General features: G+C 50.0%; 1 protein-coding gene across 1 annotated transcript; it reads right to left on the bottom strand.

Annotated features, from left to right (window-relative positions):
* Positions 1-3547: 3547 nt before the first annotated feature.
* Positions 3548-21067, bottom strand: STAU1 (staufen double-stranded RNA binding protein 1; the record flags this gene model as incomplete). Its single annotated transcript, XM_080716592.1, has 11 exons — positions 3548-3626; positions 4375-4460; positions 4837-4959; positions 5450-5765; positions 6152-6231; positions 8004-8150; positions 11365-11502; positions 13489-13701; positions 14362-14460; positions 18507-18672; positions 20988-21067. The coding sequence occupies 11 exons, from the start codon at positions 21065-21067 to the stop codon at positions 3611-3613; spliced, it is 1464 nt and encodes a 487-aa protein (XP_080572718.1). The 3' UTR covers positions 3548-3610.
* Between the last annotated feature and the right edge of the window lie 6543 nt (positions 21068-27610).

The following is a 27610-nucleotide window of genomic DNA, read 5'->3' as shown; positions in this document are numbered from 1 at the left end:
TAGAAGGGCTTCCAGGAACCCCAGTACCACAAAAAGGAAATAGCAAGGCATGGTGGTGCACGCTTGTAATCCCCACACTTGGGAGGCGGAGCCAGCCTTGCTGGCTTCAGAGACCCTGTTTCCAAATAAAAAATAAAATAGGTCTGGGAGTATAGCCCGGAGATAGAAGGGCTTCCAGAAACCCCAATACCGCCAAAAAAATAAAAATAAAAAAAAGAATAACAAAATAAGGCTAGGAGTGTCACTTAGAGGTAAAAAGCCCCAGTACTGCAAAAATAAATAAATAAATAAAAATAAAAATAAATAGGGCTTGAGGTGTTGTTCAGAGGTAGAGTGCCCTTGGGTTCCATTCCTACTAACGCACACACACATGCAATCCCCAGGTGGTGCTCAGAGATAGGGTGCCCTTGGATTCCATCCCTAGTCACACACACACCACACACACACACACACACACACACACACACACACACACACACACACGAGGAAATCCAGTCATAAGAGCATGGTCGCATGATTGGTTTTATGTCACCTTATTGTTTTCTTGGTGCTGTTGACTGAGCCCAGGGGCAGTCTGCCTCCAAGCTACACCCCACCAGGTCTGTTGTCTGCAAGTATGGGGATTGCAAGTGTGTGTCACCGTGCCTGGCTAACAAGTACATTTATTTTATTTATTTAGCCGTTCTGGGGATGGAACCAGGGGCATTCTACTTCTGAGCAACACTCCCAGCCCTATATTTTACTGTTTTGTTTGTGGTACTGGGGGTGGAACCCAGGGGCTTTTCTACCTCCAGGCTATACTCCCAGACCTATTTTCATATATTTTTATTTGGAAAGTGTCTAAGTTGCTGAGAGCCTAAGTAGCTGAGGCTGGCTTCGAACCTCCTTTCTCAGTCTCCCAAGTACTGGGATTATAAGTGAGCACCGTGCCCACCCGTCTGACCAATGCATGCACACATTTATTTATTTATTTATTTATTTATTTATTTATTTATTTATTTGCAGGTCTGGGGATGGAACCCAGGGGCATTTGACCTCCGAGCTACACTCCCTGCCCTATTTTTTATCCTTTATTTTGAAACCAGGTCTCACTGAGTTGCAGAGGGCCTCATTAAGTAGCTGTAGCTGTCCACGAACCGCGATCCTCCAGGCCTCAGCCTCTCGAATGCTGGGATTGCAAGCGAGCGCCACCACGCCTGGCTCGACCAATGCATTTAAAATGTAAATATTAGCTGGGCGTGGTGGCGCACGCTTGTAATCCCCACGCTTGGGAGGCGGAGACAGGAGGATCATGCAGGTTCAAAGCCAGCCTCAGCTACTTAGTGAGGCTCTCAGAAACTTAGTGAGACCCTGTTTCCAAATAAAGCATAAAATAGGTCTGGGAGTATAGCCCGGAGGTAGAAAGCCCTGGGTTCCACCCCAAGTACCACAAAAATAAATAAATAAATAAATAAATAAATAAATAAATAAAAAGTATAAAATAGGTCTGGGAGTGTAACCTGGAGGTAGAAGGGTTTCCAGGCACCCCAGTACCAAAAAGTAAATAAAATGTAAATATTAGCTGGGTGTGGTGGAGTTCCCTTGTAATCTCAGTATTTTGGAGGCTGAGACACGAGAATCGCAGGTTCAAAGCCAGCTTCTACAATTTAGGGAGACCCTCTGCAACTTAGACCCTGTATCCAAATGAGAAATAAAATAGGGTTGAGGGTTTAGCTCAGAGATAGAATGCCCCTGGGTTCAATCCTCAGTGCCAGAAAAATGTAATTATTAATGCCAGGCATGGTGGCACACGCTTGTAATCCCAGCATTCCAGAAGAATTCAGGTTCGCAGACAGCCTCAAAATATTTAAATAAATAAAAAAAAAAGAATAAAAAATAGAGTTGAGCATGTAGCTCCAAAGTAGAATGCCCCCTGGGTTCCACGCCCAGTACTGCAAAAAAAAGAAAAGAAAATAGGGTTGAAGGTGTAGCTCAGAGGTAGAATGCCCCTGGGTTCATTCCCCAGAACCACAAAAAAACCAAAAGAGGGCTGGGCCGCACCCAAGGCAGCGCCCGGGCCCACAGTGCTGCTTTTATCTTCAGACAGTCGCTCCCACCCCAGCATTCTGCATACCTTCAAATCCCTCTCAGGGGTCCGGTCTACTGGCTGCCTATGAAAATCCTTTATCATCTTCCAGAAAATTAAACAGGACAAAATCCCACAACCAGCAGGCGCGCGGAGCCCCAGCCGGCGCCGGCGAGCGGAGGCAGCGCCTGGCACCTCCATCCCGCACCTCCATCCCCTCGCTCACATCTCCCCACTCTCTTAAGTTACTGCTCAAAAGGACCAAAAACTTCATTAGTATCTGTTTATTGATCAATGGTTTGATATAAAGTTATTCAGATCTTCAGAATTTTGCCCAGACGGAATCACAAGCATTACAAATTTTTTTTTCTTAAAAATAAAAAAAAAGGACGAGGATATTGTGGAACAGGACCAAACTAGCAGTAGTGGCATTTGAAAATAAATTAACAAAAAGAATTTGGTATTACCATTTATTGGTGACAAACACTAACTTTTACTTACATTCCGTGGGGGAGAAAACGTTCCAGCATAAACACTGCCGCGCTCGCCTGTGTGCGCATGTCTCGGTGTGCACAGCACAAGACCAAAGCCACGCAGCGTGTGCGCCAACCGTCGGTCTCGGCCCCACGGGGACGCGGTCAGCAGGACCCAGCACTCGGAGCATCGGCCTGCAGGCCTCCCGCTGCTGGAGGCCGCACCCCGCAGCGCGGTGAAGCTACGTCCTCAAGAGCCAGATGTAGGGACACATTTTTTTTTTAATAATCTTTAAAACAAAGATCAAAATTCATTTGTTTGTCCTGTTGCATTAACAAAAATAAAATAGAAAAGGACCAAATGATCGTCTAAAGTTTAAAATTCCTAAGTTGTCCAATTTATACAACTGCGGGAGACCGAGGCCTGCGAGACGCCCAGGACTGCTTCAGATCAAGCAGAGGCGCACGCCTGCACCACCGAAAGGTCCTGGGTTAGTGCAAGGAGATAGCAATGTCTAACCATAAACACGTGGATATGATCTCTGCCAGTTAGATTATTGATAAAGTCAGCCTCAAACAAGTTTCTAAACTGTGCTATATAACTAGATATAATTGAGAAACTCTCAAATGAAAATTTTATATAGTGTCATATCAATCAAAAAATAATGAAACCAAGAATACGCATCACTGTTGGAAGAGGGACGGTGGCCGCGGCGGGCCGGAGCGTGAGCTCGGGGACGCGGGGAGGAAGCACTGGATTTTCTCTGGTGCTTTCAGCTGGGGGCCGGTCTCAGGCCTCTCCCGTGTGGTGTCCAGGGCTGGCCCGGTGTCTGAGGAAGCCAGCACGAGAAAGAAGGGCCGTGCTTTCTGTTTCTGTTGTCACACAGCAAAGGAAAACCAAAGAAGACCGAGCGCCAGGTGCCCGGCCGCCCGCCCGCTGGTCTCCGCCGCCGCCGCCTCACCGCCGTCTCCCGGCCCACTGGAGCTATCAGATATTCCAAATTTTCCAAGCAGTTTCAGTATTTTCAGTATATATGTTGGGATTTTAAAATGGTTCATGGCCAGAAAAGGTTCAGCACCTCCCACACCTATAAGGAAGAGAAAATGAGAATGACAACAGTTTTGAAAAGAAAGAATTGAACTGTTAAAAAGAAAATCAGCCACCGGGTGTGGTGGCGCACGCTTGTAATCCCGAGGATCGCAGGTCTGTGGCCAGCCTCAGTAACAGTGAGGCCCTCTGCAACTCAGTGAGACCTTGTCTCAGAATCAAGAACAAAAAATCAGGCTGGGGGTGTAGCTTGGAGGTAGAATGTCCCTGGGTTCCATCCCCAGTATTGCGAAAATAATAATAATAACAATAATAACAACAATAATAATAATAATAATAATAATAATAAATAATATCAGAAAAAACACAGGTGTCCACAGGGAAGGCCCTGTTTATCTTCCCAGGATCTGCTACTAAGGGAATAAAGCAAGGGGAGGATGTGTGTGCACTGTTAGCTCTGGGGGAAGAGGAAAGAAAACAAAAAATCTTATGTAGTTTCTCTATTATTTTTTTGTGGTACTGGGGGTGGAAACTTCTATCTCCGGGCTACCCCAGCCCTATTTTGTTTTTTATTTGGAAACAGGGTCTCCCTAAGTTGCTGAGAGCCTCACTGAGTAGCTGAGGCTGGCTTCGAACCCATGCGATCCTCCTGTCTCAGCCTCCCAAGCGCGGGGATTACAAGCGTGCACCACCACGCCCGGCTTCCAAATTCAATTTAAAACTAACGCGCAGAGGTGGCCTACAGCGGGCCGCGGGGCGGGGCGGGCATTTGGTGGCACCGCACTCACACAGACACCGGTCCGTTCCCTGTCCTCGGCATCTCTGTACTTTGTTGGTCCAACTCAGACAGCAACTTCAAGATGTTCAGCGCGGCCTGGCGGAGACAGAGGGGAAAGTAAACGCACGCGCGGCGGGGGCACGGCAGAAGAGCCAGGCGACAGCGTCTACACGGAAACCGCCCCGCGAGGGAGGCTGTTCAAAGCAGCAATGGCACCCGCTGCGCCGCAGCCTCGCTGCACAGGCCGCCCGGTGCCTGCCCGCCGCCCGCTCTCTCCTCCTCAGACCAGGTGCGGCCCTCGTTCTCCCGAGCTTCACCCTGACCCGACAGGTGCGCCAGCAAGCGTCCAGGGCGCTCAGCTCTGCTAATCAGTGTTTCCTGCAATTCACCTCAACAGCCGCCATGACAGCGCTGACCTAGCCAAGCCAACCCTGAGGAGCACGGCTGAGGAGGGACCCACGAGGGCACGCACCATGTCGTGGCAGGACTCCACGTCCTTGCCGATGCCGTGGCTGATGAGAGGCGGCTGACAGGAGCAATTGATAAGAGAGACAAATTCATTCTTGTTGTTTTTGGGGAAGTCTTTGTATTCAACCTAGATGGGGGAAAGAGAACTGAGGCCAGGGCAGGGGCGCGGCCAGCGTGAGCAGGCAGTGACACGCTGCCCGACCGCTGCCCGACCACAGCCACTGCCACCTGCCCTGCTGTGGGGAGGGGGCTGGAACCTTCTAGAACCAACATGTTGACCTAGACCCCAGACTGGAGAAGCCATGCCTCTCCTGAAGGCAGAAGGCCTGAGGCGTTTCAGGGGCTTGGTTTGGGAGTCGCTGGGCTTTTAAAAATGTGAGGGCCAAAGGACAAGGACTTTCTCTTTCCTTCAGCCTATGATTCCTGCTATGCCCTGTGTCCCCTCCAAGACCCCCCTGCAGCCACCACGTTCCCTCCCACACCCCAGGGAAGCCTGGATTCTACTGTCGGCAGCACTGCGCAGGATCTGCGTGGAGCCGCGCCTAGCAAGAACAGGGTGTTACAAATCGGAGCCCAGAGACCAGCCCTGTGCGGCCCTCCCGCAGCGAGCCACCTACCTGGAATCCCTGGACTCTGGAGAGATAGTCCAGCTGCTCGGAGGGTCTCGTGAGAGGCCCGTGGGGCGCGTGGCCTGAAGAGATGTTATTCTTTAAAATGGTCTCGGCCGTGGGCGAAGTACCCCCGTACAACAACTCTCGGGCTATCATGGCAGTTACCGTGGCCTTGGCAGGATTCGGTGCTGCCCTGGTGAAATCTTTGGTATGATGTCCTTGGCTGACTCCCACAGCCTGGGCAACCTCGGGCACCATGGGGAGAATCCCAGCAGGCAGCTGCTGATGACTGAGATAAGGCATCCGAAACTCATCCTCTTTACTACCTGGGGAGGGACGGCACAAGTCAGCACAAGCCACACCAGTGCCGAGAGCCGCCACAGCAGCGAGCCCACCCGCCACGCCAAGCGGGCGGCCGGCTGGGGAAGCAGGCGTGGGTCAGGGCCAGCCGGCGTGGGTCAGGGCCAGCCGGCGTGGGTCAGGGCCAGCCGGGGAAGCAGGCGTGGGTCAGGGCCAGCCAGGGAAGCAGGCGTGGGTCAGGGCCAGCCGGTGTGGGTCAGGGCCAGCCGGGGAAGCAGGAGTGGGTCAGGGCCAGCCGGGGAAGCAGGCGTGGGTCAGGGCCAGCCGGGGAAGCAGGCGTGGGTCAGGGCCAGCCGGCGTGGGTCAGGGCCAGCCGGGGAAGCAGGCGTGGGTCAGGGCCCGGGCCACTCACTCGGCCCATTTTCATCCGCAGAGCTAGGCTCAAAGAAGGTTACTTTTCTTCCATCCCCCGATTTCTTTACTGGTGTCTTAAAGAAAAAAGAAAAGAAAAAGACACTGAGTATAGACTAGACCACTGGTCTCATCTCAGCTCTTGCTGTCTAGACCACACACCCCCCCCCCGGATCAACAAAGACAATCAGCATGCTTGTAATCCTAACATTTGGGAGGCTGAGACAGGAGGATCGCAGTCGAGGACAGCCTCAGCTACTACACTTAGGCCCTTTGCAACTCAGTGAGACCCTGTTTCAAAATAAAGAATACAAAACTAGGGCTGGGGGTGTAGCTCAGAGGTAGAATGCCCTTGGGTTCATCCCCACTACCACACACAAAAAAGTAAATTAAAATTAAAAAGTAAAATAGGGCTGGGGGTGCAGCTTGAGATAGAGAGTGCCCATAGGCTCAATTCTCAGCCACGCGCGCGCGCACGCGCACACACACACACACACACACACACACACACACACACACACGAATATTTCCTGGAGCCGAAGTTCAGTTAAAAATTAAGCTGGACATAGTAGCACACATCTGTAATCCCAGTACTTGGGAGGCTGAGACAGGAGGGTCACAGGTTAGAGGGCAGCCTCAGCAACTTTGTGAGACACTCAGAAACCTAGTGAGACACCGTTTCAAATTAAAATATAAAAATATAAAACAAGACTCCAGATATGGCTCAGACATGGAACGCCACTAAGTTCCATCCCTAGTACAAAAAAAAAAAAAAAGGCCAGGCGTGGTGGCTCCCAGCATTTGGGAGGCTGAAATAGGACAATCACAGGTTCACGGCCAGCCTCAGCTACTGAGTGAGGCCCTGTGCGACTTAATTGAGACCCTGCTTCAAAATAAAGAATAAAAAATAGGGCTGAGAGTATAGCTCGGAGGCAGAATCCCCCTGGGTTCCATCCCCAGTACTGTTAAAAAAAAAAAAAAAAAAGAATGACAATTCCAAAGAGAACACATTCCACATTCTAGGAAGAAATGTTACTAGATAAAAATTCTGTCAGTTTCTAAGAAATAACAAGAGCACTTTTAATTTTGTTGTTGTTGTGGAACCCAAGGGCATTCTAGTTCCGAGCTGCAACCCCAGCTCTATTTTTTTTTTTTTTTTTTTGAAACAAGGTCTTACTGAGTTGCAGAGGGCCTCACTAAGTAGCTGAGACTAGCCGAGAACCCAGATCCTCCAGTCTCAGCCTCCCGAGTGCTGGGATTACAAGTGTGCACCACCACGCCTGGCTTACAAGGAGGCGTGAATACAATCTTTTGGAATGAAAAACCTAAACGTGTTTGGGATCCTGGTCACTGGGTTGTGCTCACGGTTGACACAGTTGGCAGACAGGAGCCAGTCCCAACTCCAGCTTGTCCCAGCAGGAGGGTTCAGTGACGGGCAAGAAGACTCTGCCTGAGGCCTGTCACCACTCCTGGCACAAATTACTTTTCAGTATGCAATTATTTTCATCTGGTTCAGCTCACATTAGAAAAAAGAATTCTCAAGTGGAACTACAGACCTGGCTTGGCTCTCTACTGTCCATCTCAATGTCCCCGGGCCCAAAGCCACTCCAGATGCCAAGAGCATACGAATCCTTGCAGACCGCACCTCAAGAACATGCTGACACGGGGCTGCCCCACGACCCACCTTCCTACAGTGGAGAGGCAGGAGCTGCCCTCCAGCAGCGACCACAGACCACGATGCCAGCAAGACGCCGCGACCGCCATGCTGGAGCCTGGACAGGCAGCTCCGAGCGACGCCCAGGTGGCTCCGGAGCTGCCTTCCAGGCCCGCAGCCCGCCCTGGCACGCACCTTCTCCTCTGACTTGAGGGCTGGCTTGGCGGGCTGCGCCTGCGGGACTTTGAAGCCGAGGACCTCCAGCATGTTCTCGGCTGCGTTGCGCTTGGCCACCTTCTTGTTGGTGCCCGCTCCTTCTGCAGTGTGGTTTCCGACTTTCACCTGCAGGGGGCAGTCAAAACACAGGCCAGGGCTGGAAACCGCCCCAGGAAAGACCAGACAGAAGGGGCTGCTGTCAAGGAGCAGCAGTGGGCAGCAGGACAGCTGGACTCTGGTGCTGGGAGCTCGCCACTCTGCCTGCAAGTCAGCCACAGCCGGGCCTGGAGGCGCTCGCGTGTAATCCCAGTACTCGGGAGGCTGAGACAGGAGGACCACACGTTCAAAGATAGCCTCAGCAACTTTGCGAGGAATAAAATTGGGCTAGGGGTGTACCGTGAGGGCAGAATGCCTCTGGGATTAAAAAAGAAGTCAGCTACTAAATATTTGGAATTCAGAGAGATGGCTTTTAATCATGACCAGTATTAATCAAATTACAGACTACCTATAACACTAGTACTCTGGACAGGTTCAAAGCCAGCAGGGACAACTTAGACTCTCAGCAACTAGCAAGACCCTGTCTCCAAATAACTAAACTTGGGCAGGAATGTAACTCAAAGACAGAGTGCATCTGGGCTCCCCAAGACCACACACAAAAAATAAATAAATTATAAAAACATGCTGGGAGCCAGGCAAGGTGGTGTACATTTGTAATCTAGCATTTGGGATTCCAGCTGAGACAGGAGAATTATGGTTCACTGACAGCCTCAGCTACTGGGTGAGGCCCTTGCAACTCAGTGAGACCCTGCTTCAAAATAAAGAATAAAGAATAGGGCTGGGGGTATAGCTCAAAGGTAAGATGCCCCTGGGCTCCATCCCCAGTACAAAAAGAAAACAAAAAAAACAAAAAAAAAACAAAAAAACCCCACAACTGTGCTAGTGCTGGTGGTGCACAGCAATAACCCCAGCACTTGGGAGGCCGAGACAGGAGAATTACAGACAGACCCAAGGCCAGCCTCAACAACTCAGAGGCCCGCTGCAAAACTTAGTGAGATGCTGTTTCAAAATAAAAAAAGAGCCGGGTGTCGTGGCACGCGCTTGTAATCCCCGCTTGGGAGGCTGAGACAGGAGGATCGCGCAGGTTAGAAGCCAGCCGCGCTGGCTTAAGAGACCCTGTTTCCAAATATAAAACAGGCGGTCTGGGAGTGTAGCCCGAGGTACAAGGGCTCCACCCCCAGCACCACCCTCCTAGGTGGACTGCACTTTCCACCCACCCAGCGTCTGAGGCTCTCCTGTGCTGTGTGCTGAGGGGCGCCGCACAGGGGGGCGGGCTGCCTGCGACTGCTCCCCAAGTCAGCAGAGAGAGCAGTCCATCACGCCAGCCCGGCCACCAGCCCTGCAGGCCAGCACTGCGGACACCGCGACAGGACCACAGAGGCGGCCAGCCTCAGCAACTTAGTAAGGCCCTCAACGAGTTGGTGAGGGCTTGTTTCAGGAAGAAACACGCGTGCATGGGGAGGGAGTGGGCCGCAGTGCAGCTCGAGTTGTACAACACCCTGGGGTCAACCCCCGTTACCAAAAGAAAACAAAGCAAGCGCTTAGTCACTGACGACCGGGCCGCACACGTTTTCCCTGTTCTGCCATCACCTCGATGTGCACAAAAATACCACCAATATTCATGCTGGAACTAAAACCCCAAATCCACCTGCGGATTTATCAACAACGTGAGCAGCTTCTTCTTTGCAGAAGTGGATATGGTAACACAGCATTTTGTGCTGAGTTTACAGCACTCTGCTGGAGATTTTCACACTGAGGTTATGAATGTATGGACCTTACCACAGGAGGTCGGATCTAAACTGTGTGCTCTGCAGCCAGACGTGTTAGGCCGACTCATGACGGCATCCTTCCTGCCACACCACCTCCCTTAAAAGCCGGTTGTTCCCATGTTCCGACAACATACCTAGCTGCTGAACCAAAAGCCCGCCACAAACCTAAGCCTGGTTCCAATGTGGCTACCACCAACCATCTCATCTCGGCAAATTACGGTTCCTCTCAGCAAACTACAATTCCTCTTCCAGAATGGAAGGACGTTCCTCTTCCTACCTTCTGACTGAGTAGGAGATATACACCCAACACCTGTATAAGGAATGGGTTTGTTTTTTGTACTAATGGAGATTGAACACCTTCAAGCTTACCCCCAGACCCCCTCCCTACTTTTTTAAATTGTTTGAAATAGGGTCTCACAAGGACGCTGAGTCTAAGTTGCTCAAACCTGAGATCTTATCTCAGCCTCCCCAGTACTGGGATTATCCATCACGCCTGGCCGGGACAGTTCTTTATAAGATGCAAACTGCTACCCAAAAGGTAAGTCCAGCAGTTCCCCCTTATCTGTGGGAGTTACAGTCCAAAGACATCGTGAATGCCTGACACTGCAGGAGGTTCCCGAGCCCTGTGATACGGTGACAGTCGCTCGCACACCACAGGGGCCACTAGGTGAGGAAGTGGAGCACACAGCAATACTCGTGGGCAAAGGACGGCCCACATTCCTAGTGGGCAAGGCAGGACGGCTCAAGACCTCACACTACCCAAAAGAGTGTACAAGTTACAAATTACCAAATTTTTTTTTTTTTTTTTTTGGGTACTGGGGGTGGAAAGCAGGGGCTTTCTACCTCTGCACTATACTCCCAGACCAATTTTATATTTTATTTGGAAACAAGGTCTCACCAAGTTGTTGGGAGCCTCACTAAGTAGCTGAGGCTGGCTTCGAACCTGTGCCATCTTCCCGTCTCAGTCTCCCAAGCGCGGGGATCACAAACGTGCGCCACCACACCCGGCTACAACTTAACAGTTGTTAACTTCCTATTTAATATTTTCAGACTGTGGTGGCCCATGGGCAACTAAAACCCCAGGAAGAAAAACCTCAGAATAAAGGGAGAGGGCTACTGTATCGGGGAGCATCATTAAATGTGGAGCACAAGTAGTTCAGCTGCTTGTGAGAAGTAACTGCTAAGCAGTTAGGGAGAAACCCAGCAGGCCAAGCTCAAGTCTAAGAGCCAGTCCTGGGCCCCAACAAGGTACAGAGCCGACCCTCTGATCTCCTCAGACTGCTCACCTCTGAAGGACTATACGAGCGCCCAAGGAGGCGCCACAAACAGACAGTCGCGCCCAGCGCCCTGCTCTGGGCCGGCCCTTTGCAGGTGCAGCCCACGTGCGGCCAGCCAGCTGGGCGCTGGCGAGAGGTCACTGCCACAGGACAGTGGGAGGCACCAGGCTCCAGACAAACGGCCAGGCATCGGCATCGCAGGGCAGGTGTGGGGAGAGGGCCACACGGCCAACCCACCTGCATCACGAACTCCCTGCGGCACGGGAGGCCACGCTCCGTGAGCAGCAGGTACTCTGGCTCCTTCTCCTTCTTGGCCTGTTGGATCTGGGCCAGTCTGCTGATCGGATTCATCCCCTGGCCATATTCTGGGCTTGCCTGTAGCTAAGGAATAAATCAACGTAGAAACCAAGCGCCGAGTTATTCACAGAAAGACCTTGCCAATTCAGTCAGCATGTGATGGGAGACAAGATTTTATGTTGATATAATGACTCAGAACTAATAAAAAATTTTTTTGGCACTGTGGTGGAACCCAGGGGCATTCTACCTCTGAGCAACCCTCAGCCTTATTTTTTATTCTTTATTTTGAAACAGGGTCTCAATGAGTTGCAGAGGGCCTCACTAAGTAGCTGAGGATATCCTCAAACTGCAATCCTCCTGTTTCAGCCTCCTGAATGCTGGGATTGCAAGTGTGCACCACCACGCCCGGCAAGGCCTGCTTTTTAACAAATTTCAACACAGGACAGCTAACAGTAAGAGGGACGCTTTCTAAAACTCCCCCCAAAGTCTGGACAGTCACCCTCCATATCTGTAAGCTACTGTGCAAGATCCCCTAGGGATAAAACCCATCAGACAGTGATGTCATACTTGCGTATAACCTATGCACACCATCCCGTGGACTCTGTGTTTGTGTGGTAGTACGGGTTGAACCTAGGGGCATTCTACATTTGGCTATATTCCCAGCCCTTTTTACTTTTTATATTTTGAAACAAGGTCTCGCTATGTGTGAGGGTCTTGCTAAATTCCCGAGGCTGGCCTAGAACCTGAAATCCTCGTCTCGGCTTCCCAAGTACCGGGAATTACAGGAACACACCATCGGGCCTGACCCTCTCACCCACTTTAAATCATCTCTGGATTACTAACAACACCCAACATAAGTGCGTGCTAGCAGTACGTATTATACTGTATCATTTAGGGAAGAATGCAAGAAAACAAGCTTTGTATATGGTCAGTTGTACACACAATTTCCCCCCAAAATATTTTCAATCCAAGGTTAGCTGGACCACCGAAGGGAAGCCATGGCTGTGGTGGCCAGCCACACTGTGGTGGGTCCCACCTTTCTGAACAATTATTTAAATTACACATGCCAATTTTTTTTTTTTTTTTTTTGGTGGTACTGGGGTCCCTGGAAGCCTATCTACCTCCGGGCTAGACTCCCAGACCTATTTTTACATTTTTTTATTTGGAAACAGGGTCTCCTAAGCCAGCGCGCACGGCTGGCTTCGAACCTGCGCGATCCTCCTGTCTCAGCCTCTCAAGCGTGGGGATTACAAGCGTGCGCCACCACGCCCGGCTAATTACACAAGCCATTTAACAAGCCATTGTTTCTGATGCCATTTGGAAAGGAGAGCCTGTGAATCCCTTTACTGCCTGGTGGCCACTTCTGTGCCAAGAAATCCTTGCCCATCCCTTCCACAAACGAGCAGCGATTTCTAGGATACATTAAGTGAAGAAAGGAAATTAGGAGCCGGGCGTGGTGGCGCACGCCTGTAATCCCCGCGCTTGGGAGGCTGAGACAGGAGGATTGCACAGGTTCGAAGCCAGCCTCAGCTACTCAGTGAGGCTCTCAGCAACTTAGTGAGACCCTGTTTCCAAATAAAATATTTTTAAAAAGGTCTGGGAGTATAGCCCGGAGGTAGAAAGCCTCTGGGTTCCACCCCCAGTACCACCAAAAAAAAAAAAAAAAAAAAAAAAAAAAAGAGGAAACTATACAAGAGTGTAATGTTAATGTCTGAGGAAGAATAGTCTGCATCTTGATCACAAGAGCGGACCTCGAGCTGGTCAGAGGCGCCCGACGCGAGCGCCTGCCGCAGATAGGCGTGAAGGTGACGCCCTCTGGCTCCTCCTGGCTCCTCCAGATGGCGAGCACCTCCAGATGGCGAGCACCTCCAGATGGCGAGCACCTCCAGGGTGGGTGCCCTGCCAGCCCCTCCCGTGGCCCGACCTCGACCCGCGGCTCCCCATAGCGTCTGTGACGTCGGCCAGGCCCGGCTCGTGGCGCTTACTGCCATCCTTCACCCGGACAGCAAGCGGCCTCCTGACCCCCAGCACGGCTGGCGAGGAGAAGCCTGGTGCAGGCCTCACCTTGCCCGCGGGCTTGGCTTTCTTTTTGATCCTGGGCTTCGCCCGCTCCACCTGAGGCAGCGGCGGCAGCTTCCTCAGCTCCTCCAGGACGGCCCTGGCCGCGTTCCTCTTGGAGATCTTCTTGCTCTTCCCTTCCCCTTCCCCCACGAGCTCCCCGACCGAGACCCTGGTCACAAAGTTCTTCATGTGGGCTGGGCCGCTTTCCCGGGCCACCTGTGTCAGAGGGAAAGACTGAGTGAAAGCGTGACGACACTTGCTCAAGGCCATGGGGCACACTGCTTGGCACACCCACTCCACGGGCACCCAGGGCAGGCCCTGCCAGCAGAGGCGGCGCTGCCAAAGGCGCACTTGGTGCTGAGGTGGTTCTTTCTTTCTTCCTGTTTTAATCAGTACAAGAGATGAAACCCAGGGCGTTCTACCTGCGCTACACTCCCAGCCCCTTCTTCATTTGGAAACAGGGCCTCACTAAATTGCTGAGGCTGGCCTTTAGCCTGAGATCCTCCTCTCAGCCTTCTAAATCCTAGGATTAATAGATGTCTGCCACCATGGCTTTCTTTTACTTCAAACCAGATGGTTCTTCCTTCTCAAACAGTGGCCTGGGACAGAGAAGCTCTTCCACTCCATCCCCTGGCAGAATGGCCCTTCCATGGCTCATGGCTGACCGAGGCTACCACGGCAGGCCAGAGAGCCAGGGAGGCCCCCAGATTAAGGACTTCTGGGAATAGACCCTGTTGTGCTAAACACAAACTCTGAACCTTAAATGTGGAGGTTTTTATTATATGGACATTATTTCAATGATAGGAAAAAATAATTCTTAGGATGAATCCTAAGAGAATTTTATGATACAGATTTCCTCATGTAAAATAAACTTACCTCGAAATTCACAGGCAAGTTCCGTTTAAGCGCAATCTCAAACACTTGGCTTATTTCAGATTTATTGAGATTTTCTTCTTCTAATTTTCTTCCATTCATCTAGAAGTAGAATTGGTAGTTAACTTTTATTAAAACCCAACATCCAGCTGCGATCATGTCTTTAAATGCACTGACCTTGATTTTAAGGATTTAACAATTCACCCGCGACCAAGGCCACATGTACATCATATGTCATCAAAAAAAATTTTTGTGTGTGGAACTGAGGATGGAACCCAGGGACATTCTACCTCTGAGCTACACCCCCAGCCCTATGGTTTTTGTTTGTTTGTTTGTTTTTGGTGGTACTGGGGTTCCTGGAAACCCTTCTACCTCCGGGCTACACTCCCAGACTCATTTTTTATATTTTTTATTTGGAAACAGGGTCTCTTAAGCCAGCGCAGCTGGCTTCGAATCTGCGTGATCCTCCTGTCTCCGCCTCCTAAGCACGGGGATTACAAGCGTGCGCCACCACGCCCGGCCCTATTTTTTATTCTATATTTTGAAACAGGGTCTCACTGAGTTGCAGAGGGCCTCACTGAGTAGCTGAGGCTGTCCGCAAACCACGATCCTCCAGTCTTAGCTTCCCAAACACTAGGATTACAAGTGTGCGCCACCACGCCTGGCTATGTCATCGAATTTTAAGGGTTAAAAAAAGGTGCCTGTCACGTACGGGTCACACTGTACCTCATGAATCCACTATAAGTGGCCTCACACGCAGACCTTGGATATCAGTCAGCCCAGCTGTGGTGTAGCAAGATGCCAGCGCTGGCCAAGGAGGGGATGCGGGAACTGCCTGAGCAGCGGGCGAGCACTTAGGAGTCTCCCCTCTGAACGCACAGGCTCGCTATCTGGCCGCAGTCCCGGGAAACCACTTTTGAAAAGAATGTAGAAGAAAACTGATAAAACTGCCATGTAGCGCAGGCTCGAGGCTGTTGACAAAACAAGGTGCAAAGCCGGGCGTGGTGGCGCACGCTTGTAATCCCAGCATTCGGGAGGCTGAGACCTGGAGGATCGCGGTTCGCGGACAGCCTCAGCTACTTAGTGAGGCCCTCTGCAACTCAGTGAGACCCGGTTTCAAAATAAAGAATAAAAAATAGGGCAGGAGGTGTAGCCCGGAGGTCAAATGCCCCTGGGTTCCATCCCCAGACCCGCAAAAAAAAAATAAAATAAAATAAAAAAATAAAAAAAAAATAAAAAACAAGGTGCAAACTAAGAAAATCTCCACAAGGGCAGAGTCTATCTTTGTAACAAGGTTCACTCACAGCCTCTTTAATTCATGGTCAGGAGCAGGAGCAGAAAGACACAGCTCTCTGTGCCGGCTGAGAGCTCAGGTTTTACACTGCTGCAGTGATGGCACAAGGAGCCGGGCAGCCGGCCGCAGGGCGCCAGGACGCAGCGAGCGCGCCGCTCTCCTTCACCTTACCACTTCTTTTAGTCAGAAATTTGTAAAATCTGTTTCCACAGCTAGACCTCTGGCGGGAATTTGTGGCTGAAACTACTAAATGGACGAGGGCAGTACTATCAAGATTGTATGTGTGGTTCAACTCCTTACATTTACTGTACGGATCCAAACCTACTAACATAGCAAGCTGTAATCAAAGGGAAACATTAGTTTAAAAAATACATACACTGCCGGGCGTGGTGGCGCACGCTTGTAATCCCCGCGCTCGGGAGGCGGAGACAGGAGGATTGCGCAGGTTTGAAGCCAGCCATGTGCGCTGGTTTAGAAAATGTAAAAATAGGTCTGGGAGTATAGCCTGGAGGTAGAAGGGCTTCCAGGAACCCCAGTACCACCAAAAACAAACAAACAAACAAACAAACAAACAAACAAACAAACAAAAAACATACACTGCCAGGGGTGGTGGCACACGCTTGTAATCCCTGCGCTTGGGAGGCAGAGACAGGAGGATTGCGCAGGTTCGAAGCCAGCCACGCGCGCTGGCTTAGGAGACCCTGTTTCCAAATAAAAATGTAAAAATAGGTCTGGGAGTGTAGCCTGGAGGTAGAAGGGCTTCCAGGAACCCCAGTACCACAAAAAAAAAAAAAAAAAAAAAAAAAAAAAACCCATACACTGGCCGGGTGTGGTGGCACACAGTTGTAACCCCCGCGCTTGGGAGGCGAAGACAGGAGGATAAGGCAGGTTCGAAGCCAGCCGTGTGCACTGGCTTAGGAGACCCTGTTTCCAAATAAAAATATAAAATAGGTCTGGGAGTATAGCCTGGAGGTAGAAGGGTTCCAGAAGGCCTGACAGAATGGGTGGGCGGCACAGTCAGCTCATCTAGGGCCTCCAAGATAAGGCCTCACTCTGGCCTATGATGCCTTGTTTCTAAAGCGCTAGCTAAGGCCAGTCTTCCAGCCACTTCCAAAAGGCACTGTTTCAACTTCAAACCACACAGAGCTAGAGAGGGCTAGGGCGGGAAGCTGAGGGACACCAGGGGACTGTCGCACCACTCCAGCAGCACTCCGCACAGAACCTGGCCCCAGAGAGTGCCTTCCACAGCCAGGGCCCAGGCATGCACACGCAGAGGCACCACACAGAGGCAATACTGCGATGCCTCCCAAGGACTCCTGGACCACTGGAAACACATCAGCAGAGCTGCGGTTCCAGCCTCTGCCCACGCTACAGAGTCACTCGAAAAGCACACAAGCAACAAGAAAGCCAAAGTCAGACCCTCGGCTTTCCTGGAGCCCCGCTGCACTGAAACCGTGTGGGTTGGGCCTAAGAATTTTTTCTCAAACTTCTCAAGCAATTCTGATGCAGATAGCCTACATGCGCAGCAATCATCTATGAACCGTTGACTAGAAGGAACTGAGAAATACCTACGCCATCTGACTCCAATTACATGAGTAACGAAGCCCAGTAAAAGAATGAAAGGCCTCCAAAATAACTCGGACCATACACCCTTTAGGGGTATGATCTACACTCAGAGGCGCCTCCTTTATCCTCTCTAAACCTTCCTCTTTTTTGGAATTGAAGGCTGAGTTCAGAAGCATTCTAACTGAGCTGTAGCCACAGCCCTTCTTTAATTTTTATTCTGAAACAGAGTCTAGCTAAGTTGCTGAGAGCATCGCTAAGTTTCTGAACCTGGCCTGGAACCTGTAATTCCCCTTTCTCAACCTCCCAAGTACTGGGCTTAGAGGCATGCACCACCACACCAAGCTTAGATGCTTCTAAGTTACAGCCAGGCTCTCTTTGATTTGGTCCTTGGTGGAACCTGGAAACAGATCATCTCCGTCAGGATACGTGATTGTGCTGGAAAGTGGAGCAGCACTCACGCGAGCTGCCTCCAGCCCCGCACCCTCCACACTGGCCGCTGGCCAGGAGACGCTGGACACACTGACCACAGCAGGACCTGACCAGGGGCTGCTCGAGTCCCCCACCTCTCCCCACACACTGAGCCCGATGCTAACTGCTACCGTAGGGGGAAGCAGCCCTTCCTCAGGGCCACTGAGACAGGACCTGAGCACCCGGGCTAGAGCGCCGACACCAACGACAAGCCACATCAGGGAGCCCTTGAAAGCTCCCAGCCCAGGACCACCACTGCCAGCTACTGGAGCAAAGCAAGCTACCCACACCAAGCCCAGCCAGCCTCAGGCTCCCAGCAAATAAGGGCTTGTGGCTTTCAACAAGTTTCATGTCTGTAACGTGACAAGAGTAGCAAGCGCTTCTCCCTCACCAAGCGCACTGCAACACGGCAGGACACCACTGACCTGGGGCCCAGGGCACATGCCCACCACACTCAACGGAGTGTGTGCCACTCAACCAGTGCAAGCATGAGAACGGAATCTGACTCTCGCTAAGATCTTCAAAAAGAAGAGAGGGCAAGAAAGCAGAGTACAAAACAATGGATGCTAGCAAGGAATAAAGCTATCAGTGACGCACGCCTGCAACCTTGGGAGGCTGAGACAGAAGGGTTGCAGGTCTGAGGCTGACTTCAGCAACTCTGTGAGACCTCGGCAACTTTCGAGACCCTGTTTCAAAATAAAAAGGTAGAATGCCCTGGATTCAACCCCCAGTGCCATGGGAAGAAAAAAAACAAAACCTGAAAGCTGTCCATGCACATATCTTCTTAGGAAGACTGCTCGAGCCCCCCCGCCCCCCTCACCTCCGGCCGCTCCGGCGGGGGCTCGCTCTGCAGGATCCTCAACGCTTTAGCAGCAGCATCGTGCTTCACAGCCTGTCTCGTCTTTCCTTTCCCGTTAAACTGCTGGCCTCCCACAGAAAGTTCAACTTGATAAAGTAAAGGCGGAACTGGAAATGGGTAGAAGTACCTGAGAACAAAGGGTCAGGAAAATCTCAGTCTCGGGTGCGGGTCGTCCACACAATCTCGGCAAATTCCACCATTCCTTCATCATGTCCTGACAGCACTAAGAAGGCCTGCTGGCTAACAACTCATCAATATCCCAGAGGCTGCCTAAAATTAAGCTAGGTTCGAGCTGCTGTATAGACTACATAAAGACTGTGTGTGACTCACACTGCTGCACCTTATCTACTGTACTGAGTAAGAAAAGGCTGGTATGAGTAAGTACAGGGTAGCAATTCACACTGCTTCTTTTTTTCTTTTTCTTTTTCATTTTTGGCAGGTCTGGGGATGGAACCCAAGGGCATTTGACCTCTGAGCTATACCCCTACCCTATTTTTTATTCTTTATTTTGAAACAGGGTCTCACTAAGCTGTGGAGAGCCTCACTGAGTAGCTGAGGCTGTCTGCAAACTGTGATCTCAGCCTCCCAAATGCTGGGATTACAAGTGTGCACCACCACGCCTGGCCTCACATTAAAATAGAAAAGTTTAAACTGGAAGTGTGGTGGCAGCCATGCACACTTTAATTTGGGAGGCTAAGATAGGAGAATCACAGGTTCGCAACCAGCCTTTCATAACTCAGTGAGACCCTGTTTAACAATAAAGAATAAAAAATAGGGCTGGAGGTATAGCTCAGAGGTAGAATGCCCCTGGGCTCAATCCTTGGCACCATAAAGAAAAAAACAAAAACAAAAAACAAAAAACAAAGCTGGGCGTGGTGGCGCACACTTGTAATCCCAGCATTCGGGAGGCTGAGACCAGAGGACTGTGGTTCGCAGACAGCCTCAGCTACTTAGTGAGGCCCTCTGCAACTCAGTGAGACCCGGTTTCAAAATAAAGAATAAAAAATAGGGTAGGGGGTATAGCTTGGAGGTCGAATGCCCCTGGGGTCTACCCCCAGACCCGCAAAAAAAAAATAAAAATAAAAAAAAATTGTGACTTTGTGATACATGCCTGTAATGTCAGTGACCCGGAGGCTGAGGCAGAAGGTTCACAAAGTTTGAGGACAGTCTGGGCGTCTTAGTGAGACCCTATTTCAAAAATCAAGCTGCATGTGATGGCATCCCAGTGCTTGGGAAGCTAAAACTGTAAGAACTGAAGGTTTGAGGCCAGCCTCAGCAACTTACTGACTTACTGAGATCCTGGATCTTTTTTTGTGTGGTACTGGGGATGGAACCTAGGGGCTTTCTACCTCCAGGCTACACTCCCAGACCCGTTTTTATATTTTATTTGGAAACGGGGGCTCACTAAATTTCTGAGAGGCTCAGTAAGTAGCTGAGGCTGGCTTTGAACCTGTATAGTCCATCTATCTCAGAAGTACTGGGATTACAAGCGTGCGCCACCACACCTGGCTCAAGACCCTGTTTCTAAAAAAAAAAAAAAAGTGAGATGTAGGTCAGAGGTAAAATACCCCTGGGGTTCAATCCCAGTACAGACAAAACAAACAAACAAAAGGGGTAGGAATGTGCCAGGCGTGGTGGCCACACTTGTAATCCCAGCATTCGGGAGGCTGAGACCAGAGGATGGCGGTTCACGGACAGCCTCAGCTAATTAGGCCCTCCGCAACTTAAGAGAGACCCTCTTTCAAAATAAAGAAAAAAAAAAAAATAGGGCAGGGGGTGTAGCTCAGGTCAAATTCCTCTGGGTTCCATCCCCAGACCCACCAAAAAAAAGGGGTGGGGGTGGCCAGGCGTGGTGGCACACGCTTGTAATCCCCGCACTTGGGAGGCGGAGACAGGAGGACCCTGTTTCCAAATAAAAAATATAAAATATAGGTGTCTGGGAGTGTAGTCTGGAGGTAGAAGGGTTTCAAGGAATCCCAGTACTACCAAAAAAAGGGGGGGGGGATAGGATGTAACTCAGTAGTAGAGGGTCTCAGGTTTCATCCCAATACCATACACACACAAAAATTACATGAGTTTAATTTATAATACTAATCTGTATTGACAAAAAAAATGAATTAGGCTTTAGCTGAGAAAAAAGCTTAATTTGCTTTTGCTTTTTCAAACCTTAGACCTTCACTTACATGTCTCCAGATGAGCCTATTTATTTATTGTTTTATAAATTTTTTTGCAGTACTGGATGGAGATGGAACCCAGGGCCATTCTACCTCTGAGCTACATCCCCAGCCCTATTTTTTATTCTTTGTTTTGAAACAGGGTCTCACTGAATTGCAGAGGGCCTCACTAAGTAGTAGCTGAGGATGGCCGCGATCCGGGACCCTCCTAGATGTATATGTATAGATATATGTTCACTTGTTTTACCAAAATCCCAAGCGCACGTACCTCGGGGGATAAGCACCTCCTCTCATGCTGTAGGTGTAGGTGGACTGCATCCGAGAGTAAGGGTCAATAGGCTTATACATTGGTTTTTTTCCAAGTCTCATGCACAGTGCATTTAGCTCAACAGTAGGAGTTATGCTTTCTGCAAGACAGAATCAACATTTTTTCTAATGTGAGAATAACAATCACGAAAATTCAAAAGCATTGCGCTTTCTACCAACTGGATTCAAGATGCTTTCATTCCATGAGAGGTCCAGGGCTGCACTGTTGGGTGTCAGGCGAGGAATCCAAGCATCTTCTGCGGGTCCTGGATATTGTGCCACCAGCCCTATTTTTTAACTTTGTTTTTTTTTTTTTTTTTTTTTTGGTGGTACTGGGGTTCCTGGAAGCCCTTCTTCCTCTAGGCTACACTCCCAGACCTATTTTATATTTTTGAAACAGGGTCTCTTACGCCAGCACGGCTGGCTTCGAACCTGCGCGATCCTCCTGTCTCCGCCTCCCAAGCGCGGGGATTACAAGCGTGCGCCACCACGCCCGGCCTAACTCTGTTTTTAAAACAGGGTCTCACTAAGTTACTGAGGGCCTAAGTGACTGAGGCTGGCCACAAACCTGCAATCCCCCTGCCTCAGCCTCCCAAGTACTGGGATACAAGTGTGCACCACTATGCCTGGCTCCTTGATTTTTTTTTTTTTTTTTTTTTTGGTGGTACTGGGGTTCCTGGAAACCCTTCTACCTCCGGGCTACACTCACAGACCTATTTTATACTTTTAATTTGGAAACAGGGTCTCTTAAGCCAGCGAGGCTGGCTTCAAACCTGCCCGATCCTCCTGTCTCCGCCTCCCAAGTGCGGGGATTACAAGCGTGCAAAGCACAGGGATTATAAGCGTGCGCCAACACACCAGGCTGTAATTACTCTTATAGAAGATGTTTTACAAAGTTGATTTAGATACATATTAATAGTATATCATGCACGCTGAACTTAGTGGCACACGCTTGTAATTCCAGTACTTGGGAGGTGGAGACAGGAGGATCTGGGTTCACAGCCATCCTCAGCTACTTAGTGAGGCCCTCCACAACTTAGTGAGACCCAGTTTCAAAATAAAGAATAAAAACCAGGGCTGGGTGTAGCTCGGAGGTAGAATGTCCTCGGGTTCCAACCATAGCACCACAGAAAAAAGAAAATCTATTTCATGCAAATTTAGACAAGGTAATGTATTTGAGGACATCTGCCTGAAAGCAACCCTATTAGGACAAAACCTGGGAATGCCAGCCAGGCTCTCCTGACACTACAGTATTCAGACACTGCCTGCTCTTCCACCGCAGATGCAGCCAGCAACGTCCTAAGAATGCTTCTAAACTCTAAGGAGGCAGCCAAACAGCTGACTCTGTCCTGGCAGTGACAGGGAAGGTAAGCCTTTCTTCCTTTACAAAAGTAACCCAAGTGTCCATAACTCACTATTAAAATTAGGTCATAGTGATCTCCCACCACTATCAACTAATACTCTGCCAAAAACCTAGGACTGTCACTGCCTCCTCCCTCTGGCCGCATGGGAGCAGCTGGGAAGCCTGGGAAAGCAACTCCCAGTCCCACCTGGGGCTGGGAGCCGAGCAGTGGGCATCTAGGCCTGTTTATTTTCAGTAGGCTCCCAAAGTCCTTCTGCATGATAGCCCCCACGGTCTGAGAGCACTCCTCCAGAACTAAGCAAAGTCAAGTAGAGCTGTACTGCTCTGGTCTTTATCAGTTCATCTCATTCACACTCCAGAGGAAACGCGGCTGTGGACATGTCTGGGGCACTTAACGTAGTGCCCAGAGAGATGAGGGGGCGTGCCTTCACAGCTGGCTTTTCTTGTAGGTCTTAACTTCAGAATTCTCTCACTGCACAGCTTCCACGGGGAAAATTTAAAGAATCCTTACCTCTGCCGGGCATGGTGGCGCACACTCATAATCCCCGCGCTTGGGAGGCTGAGGCAGGAGGATCGCACAGGTTCGAAGCCAGCCTCAGATACTGAGTGAGGCTCTCAGCAACTTAGTGAGACCCTGTTTCCAAACAAAGTATAAAATAGGTCTGGGAGTATAGCCCTGAGGTAGAAAAGCCCCTGGGTTCCACCCCCAGTACCACACACACACACACACACACACACACAAGAACCTGTGATTCTCCTGTCTCAGCATCCCAAGTATTGGGATTACAAGTGTGGGCCACCACACCCAGCCAATTAACTGTACTTAGTATATTTGGAACATGTACTTTTTTTTTTTTTTTTTTTTTTTTCCCGGATCTGGGGCTGGAACCCAGAGGCATTTGACCTCCAAGCTACACCCCCTGCCCAATTTTTTATTCTTTATTTTGAAACAGGGCCTCACTAAGTAGCGGTTTGTGGATAGTAGACTATCCACAAACCGCGATCCTCTGGTCTTAGCCTCCCGAATGCTGGGATTACAAGCGTGAGCCACCACGCCAGCTAGGAATATGTACTTTCTAACTTGAGCTTTCTTTAGTTTGGCTGTGTGTTCATCTCTAAGTACATTTTTTTTAATCCACAAGTTATTCAAAGAAAAGTTCTTTTCTCTTGGAACAGACTAAAAAAAAGAAAATCAGAGATTTTATGTACTTTTTGTGTGTGTGTGGTACTGGAGATGGAACCCAGGGGCATTCTACCTCTGAGCTACACTCCCAGTTTTATTCTTTATTTTGAAACAGGGTCTCACTAAGTTGCAGAGGGCCTCACTAAGTAGTTGAGGCTGTCCTTGAACCCAGATCCTCCTGTCTCAGCCTCCCAAATGTTGGGATTACAAGAGTGTGCCACCATGTCTGGCTGTACTATTAATTCTATGAAAACTAAGATTATATCCTTGCTACCAGCCCTCCATGAAATGCAGCAGAGTGGCCACAGGCCAGATGGGCAAGGCCTGGAGCAGCGCAGGACCTCATGAGATCAGCTGCTTTTGTTAGCACTTTCTTCCCCATCACCCGTGTCCATGAAATGACCACCAGAGTGCCTCGGGTGGGACTGCATCCGTGTCTGCTCTCACTTCTCAGGCCAGTCAGGGCCCATGCTGTTTGGTACTTAAGTATCCTTGTGAACCATGAAGACACATGTGCAGGAGACTCCTAGTATTTTAAGGGATAAGGATTCTTTTTTTATTTTGTGTACTGGGGTGTCCTTCGAAGGTAGAACACTTGGTATCAATTCCTAGTACCCCCCCCACACACGTAGTAAAGTTCTCAAGGTCACAGAGCTAGTACAAGCTGAGATTCAAACCTAGATGTGTCAGATTAAAACGGATTCTCCTGCCGGGCTTGTCATCCCCGCGCTTGGGAGGCAGAGACAGGAGGATCACGCGGGTTCGAAGCCAGCCGCGCTGGCTTAAGAGACCCCGTTTCCAAATAAAAAATATAAAAATAGGTCTGGGAGTGTAGCCCAGAGGTAGGATTTCCAGAAACCCCAGTACCACCACCATAAATAAATAAATGAATGAATAAATAATAGGACTCTCCTCCAGGTGTGGTGGCGTATACTTGGAATCCCAGTACTTGGGAGGCTGAGACAGGAGGATCACAGGTTTTGTGGCCAGCCTCAGCTACCTAGTGAGACCCACCATAACTTAGTGAGATCCTATTAAAAAAAAAAAAAAAATTAAAAAAAAAAAAAACAGGCTGGGGATGTAGCTCAAGAGGTAGAATGCCCCTGGGCTCAATTCCCAGTAACACACACACACACACACACACACACACACACACACACACACACGTTGACTCACCAAAGTGTGCTGTGTCACAGTACCTATTTATGATGGAGATTGATGTTACCTTTACTCAAGAGAGAAATCTGACTTCATCCAAAGCCCGAGATTCACGTGTGAAGAGCAAAGCCTGGGACCGCTCTGACATACGACCTGTGCGGCAGGCTCAGATCAGAAACAGATGCCCAACCACTGATCTCCTACATCCTTTTGTACCAGGAAAGAAAAAGATAAAGCCAGATCTGCAAAAATCAAGGCCCAAGATGTACATTAGCATAGATAACAAGCAAATCTAAGAGGCTGAATGCAAAAATAATTAGCACAACTGGAGGCCCTGGCCTGTCCTTTGCTGCTAAGATAAGAGGGATGCAAGGGTCACTGAAGCCAAAGACAATCCAAAAAACTATTGAGACAAATTTTCCCTTGCATCAGAGAACCTCCTACCTGGATGGCGAGCAAGCAGCACACTGACTTCACTGTCACCTCCTCTCCCTGCCCAGTCCACACACAAACAAACAGGAAAAGAGCCAGAAGAAGGCTGGCCACAAACCTGCGGTCCTCCTGCCTCAGCCTCCCAAGTGCTGGGGTTACAAGTGTGGGCCGCCACGCCCGGCTTCCAGCGGTACTAAGAAGTAGAACACACCCCTGGTGGGTTACACATGTGCAGCAGTGTGGCCGCACCGTGAGCACGATCTTATTCATAGAAAGCTCGCCCTGGGTTGAATCTTGGCGAGGTGGGGTAACTCATTCACATTTTTCTCTTTGAGGTCTGTCACGTTAGGATGAACTGAAAAACAACAGAAGAGCACTAAAATCTGCTAGCAGTGTGTAAGACTGCTATTCTCTCAGGAATCTGAAAGCAGAGGGAGAACAAACGGAAAGTCCAAGGCCTTCAGCGGCAGCAATGCAGAACTGCCAACCTTGCTGGAAGCACACACCTAGACAGACACAACTGGACTCGTCCTCCGAACTGGCTGAAGCTGAGTCTCCAAGAAAAGGTGTGTCTTCCAGAGAGGCGCAGTCCAAGAAGCAGCTGACCCTCCGCAAGCAAGCGAGATCTGGAAGTCGATGAAGCATGGTGCTCTAGCCACCAAGGAACAACAGGGCCGGCTTCCGGGCAGGGTCAGACCTTCTGTGACAGCTGTCAGCAGCAGCCTGTGGGTGCGTCACCGTCTCTCAACGGGACCGCCCGTCTCCACGGAGCTCACCTCCCATTCACGGTGCACCCCTAGCCCTACCTCCAGACGCTGCCGTCCTCAATGACACACGCAGAAAGCCGTGGTGCAGGCGTTTTATGAATGGAATGCAGATATAAGAACACAATAGAAAAAAAGCAACAAACCCTGGAGGACCTAAGAGTCTGTGCCTCTTCCTTTTAATACAATCACATACGACAAATACGGGGAAACAGCGCCTCCAAAGGAAGACAGCAAGTCATGAGCGGCGTCTGGAGAGGCAGGCTGTGTGGGATCTCAGGCCGCACGGTGCTGAGAATGGAGAAGCGGGCTCCAAGAAGGACTTACAGAGCAAAGGAAAAGACAGGACAGAGGAGAGAACGCGAGGGGAGTGGTCAGGCAGAGGCAAGGTGGAAAAGAACTGTTTTGGGGTGACTCTGGGATGGAGACACCCACAGTACACCTTGCTTGATTGCTTTGGCCATTCGGAAGGTAGGGGCAGAAGGTCATCTTTATGTTTTTCTTCCCCGAGTCTTTCTTTAGCTCATTTTGAATTTTCTTATAATCAGATTTGAATGCTTCTAAATGCACTTCCTTTTTAAAAATTTCTACTTCGTTATTCAGTTTCTAACTGGTCCTCACCATGGTTTCTAAATTGCCCTGGAACCTCAGAGACGTAGACTTATTTGTAAAAAAATAAACGCCAGGCGTGGTGGTGCACGCTCGTAATCCCAGCGCTTGGGAGGCTGAGACAGGAGGATTGCGGTTCACGGCCAGCCTCACCTACTTAGTGAGGCTCTCTGCAACTTAGTGAGACCCTGTTTCCAAATACATTATAAAATAGGCCTGGGGGTATAGCCAGGAGGTAGAAAGCCCCTGGGTTCCACCCCCAGTACCACAAAAATAAATAAATAAATAAAAAGTAACAAATGCCAATGTACTCTTCTTTTGCCTTCTAATAAACTTGGCCACCCCCTGCCTGGCGTGCCTTGTGGGGGCTTGCACATACAAGAGCTCTTTGTCAGTTCTGGGAAATAATTTTAAAAGCAGAATTTTCCCACAGGACAGTAACTACCTAGAGTGTTTTTCCTGTTCAATTCTGTCAACTTGCACTTGTGACAGACCAGGCTTTATAGTGAGTAGTTTTCAACTCTTTCTGGTAACTTACAAATGGTCTGTCAACTACAGCTCCCATCAACACTGCACACCAGCGCCTCGATCTAGGACACAGCAGCTCAGCTGCTAATACTTGCCTGCTTCCTGCGCTCCCGACATCTGCGACCTACTTACCAGATCAGAAAGCAGGCTGAGAAAACACTTCAAACAGCAGACACAGGGTTCTCGGGCTCACCTGCAGCTGCACTGGCGGGTGTGAGGGATGCAGAGCTTGGGAAAGCAGTTTGGGCTAGATCTACCTGCGTGTTCAGAGGTCAGAGAGCTAGCAGCGGGAGTACTCAGCAGAGGCGGCCGAGAAGAGCCTGGTCCCTGCTCGTACCCGCTCCCGGAGAGAGGCAGACGGGCTCTGAACTCGCTGCCCTTGCACTTGAGACATGGTCACTTTCAACAAGAGTGAACAACTGCAGGCAAGCTTTCAGTGCTATAAAGGCTAAAGTTCTACCTAAGGGCTGTGAGGGAAAGAAAAGGAACAGGTCAATTCCGGAGGAGACGCGTAACTGCCAATATTCAGTCACAATCTGAGCCCCCAT

Source organism: Muscardinus avellanarius, assembly GCF_963383645.1.
Source record: "Muscardinus avellanarius genome assembly, chromosome: 19".
NCBI lineage: Eukaryota > Metazoa > Chordata > Mammalia > Rodentia > Gliridae > Muscardinus > Muscardinus avellanarius.
This window is presented reverse-complemented; position numbering and strand designations above follow the sequence as displayed.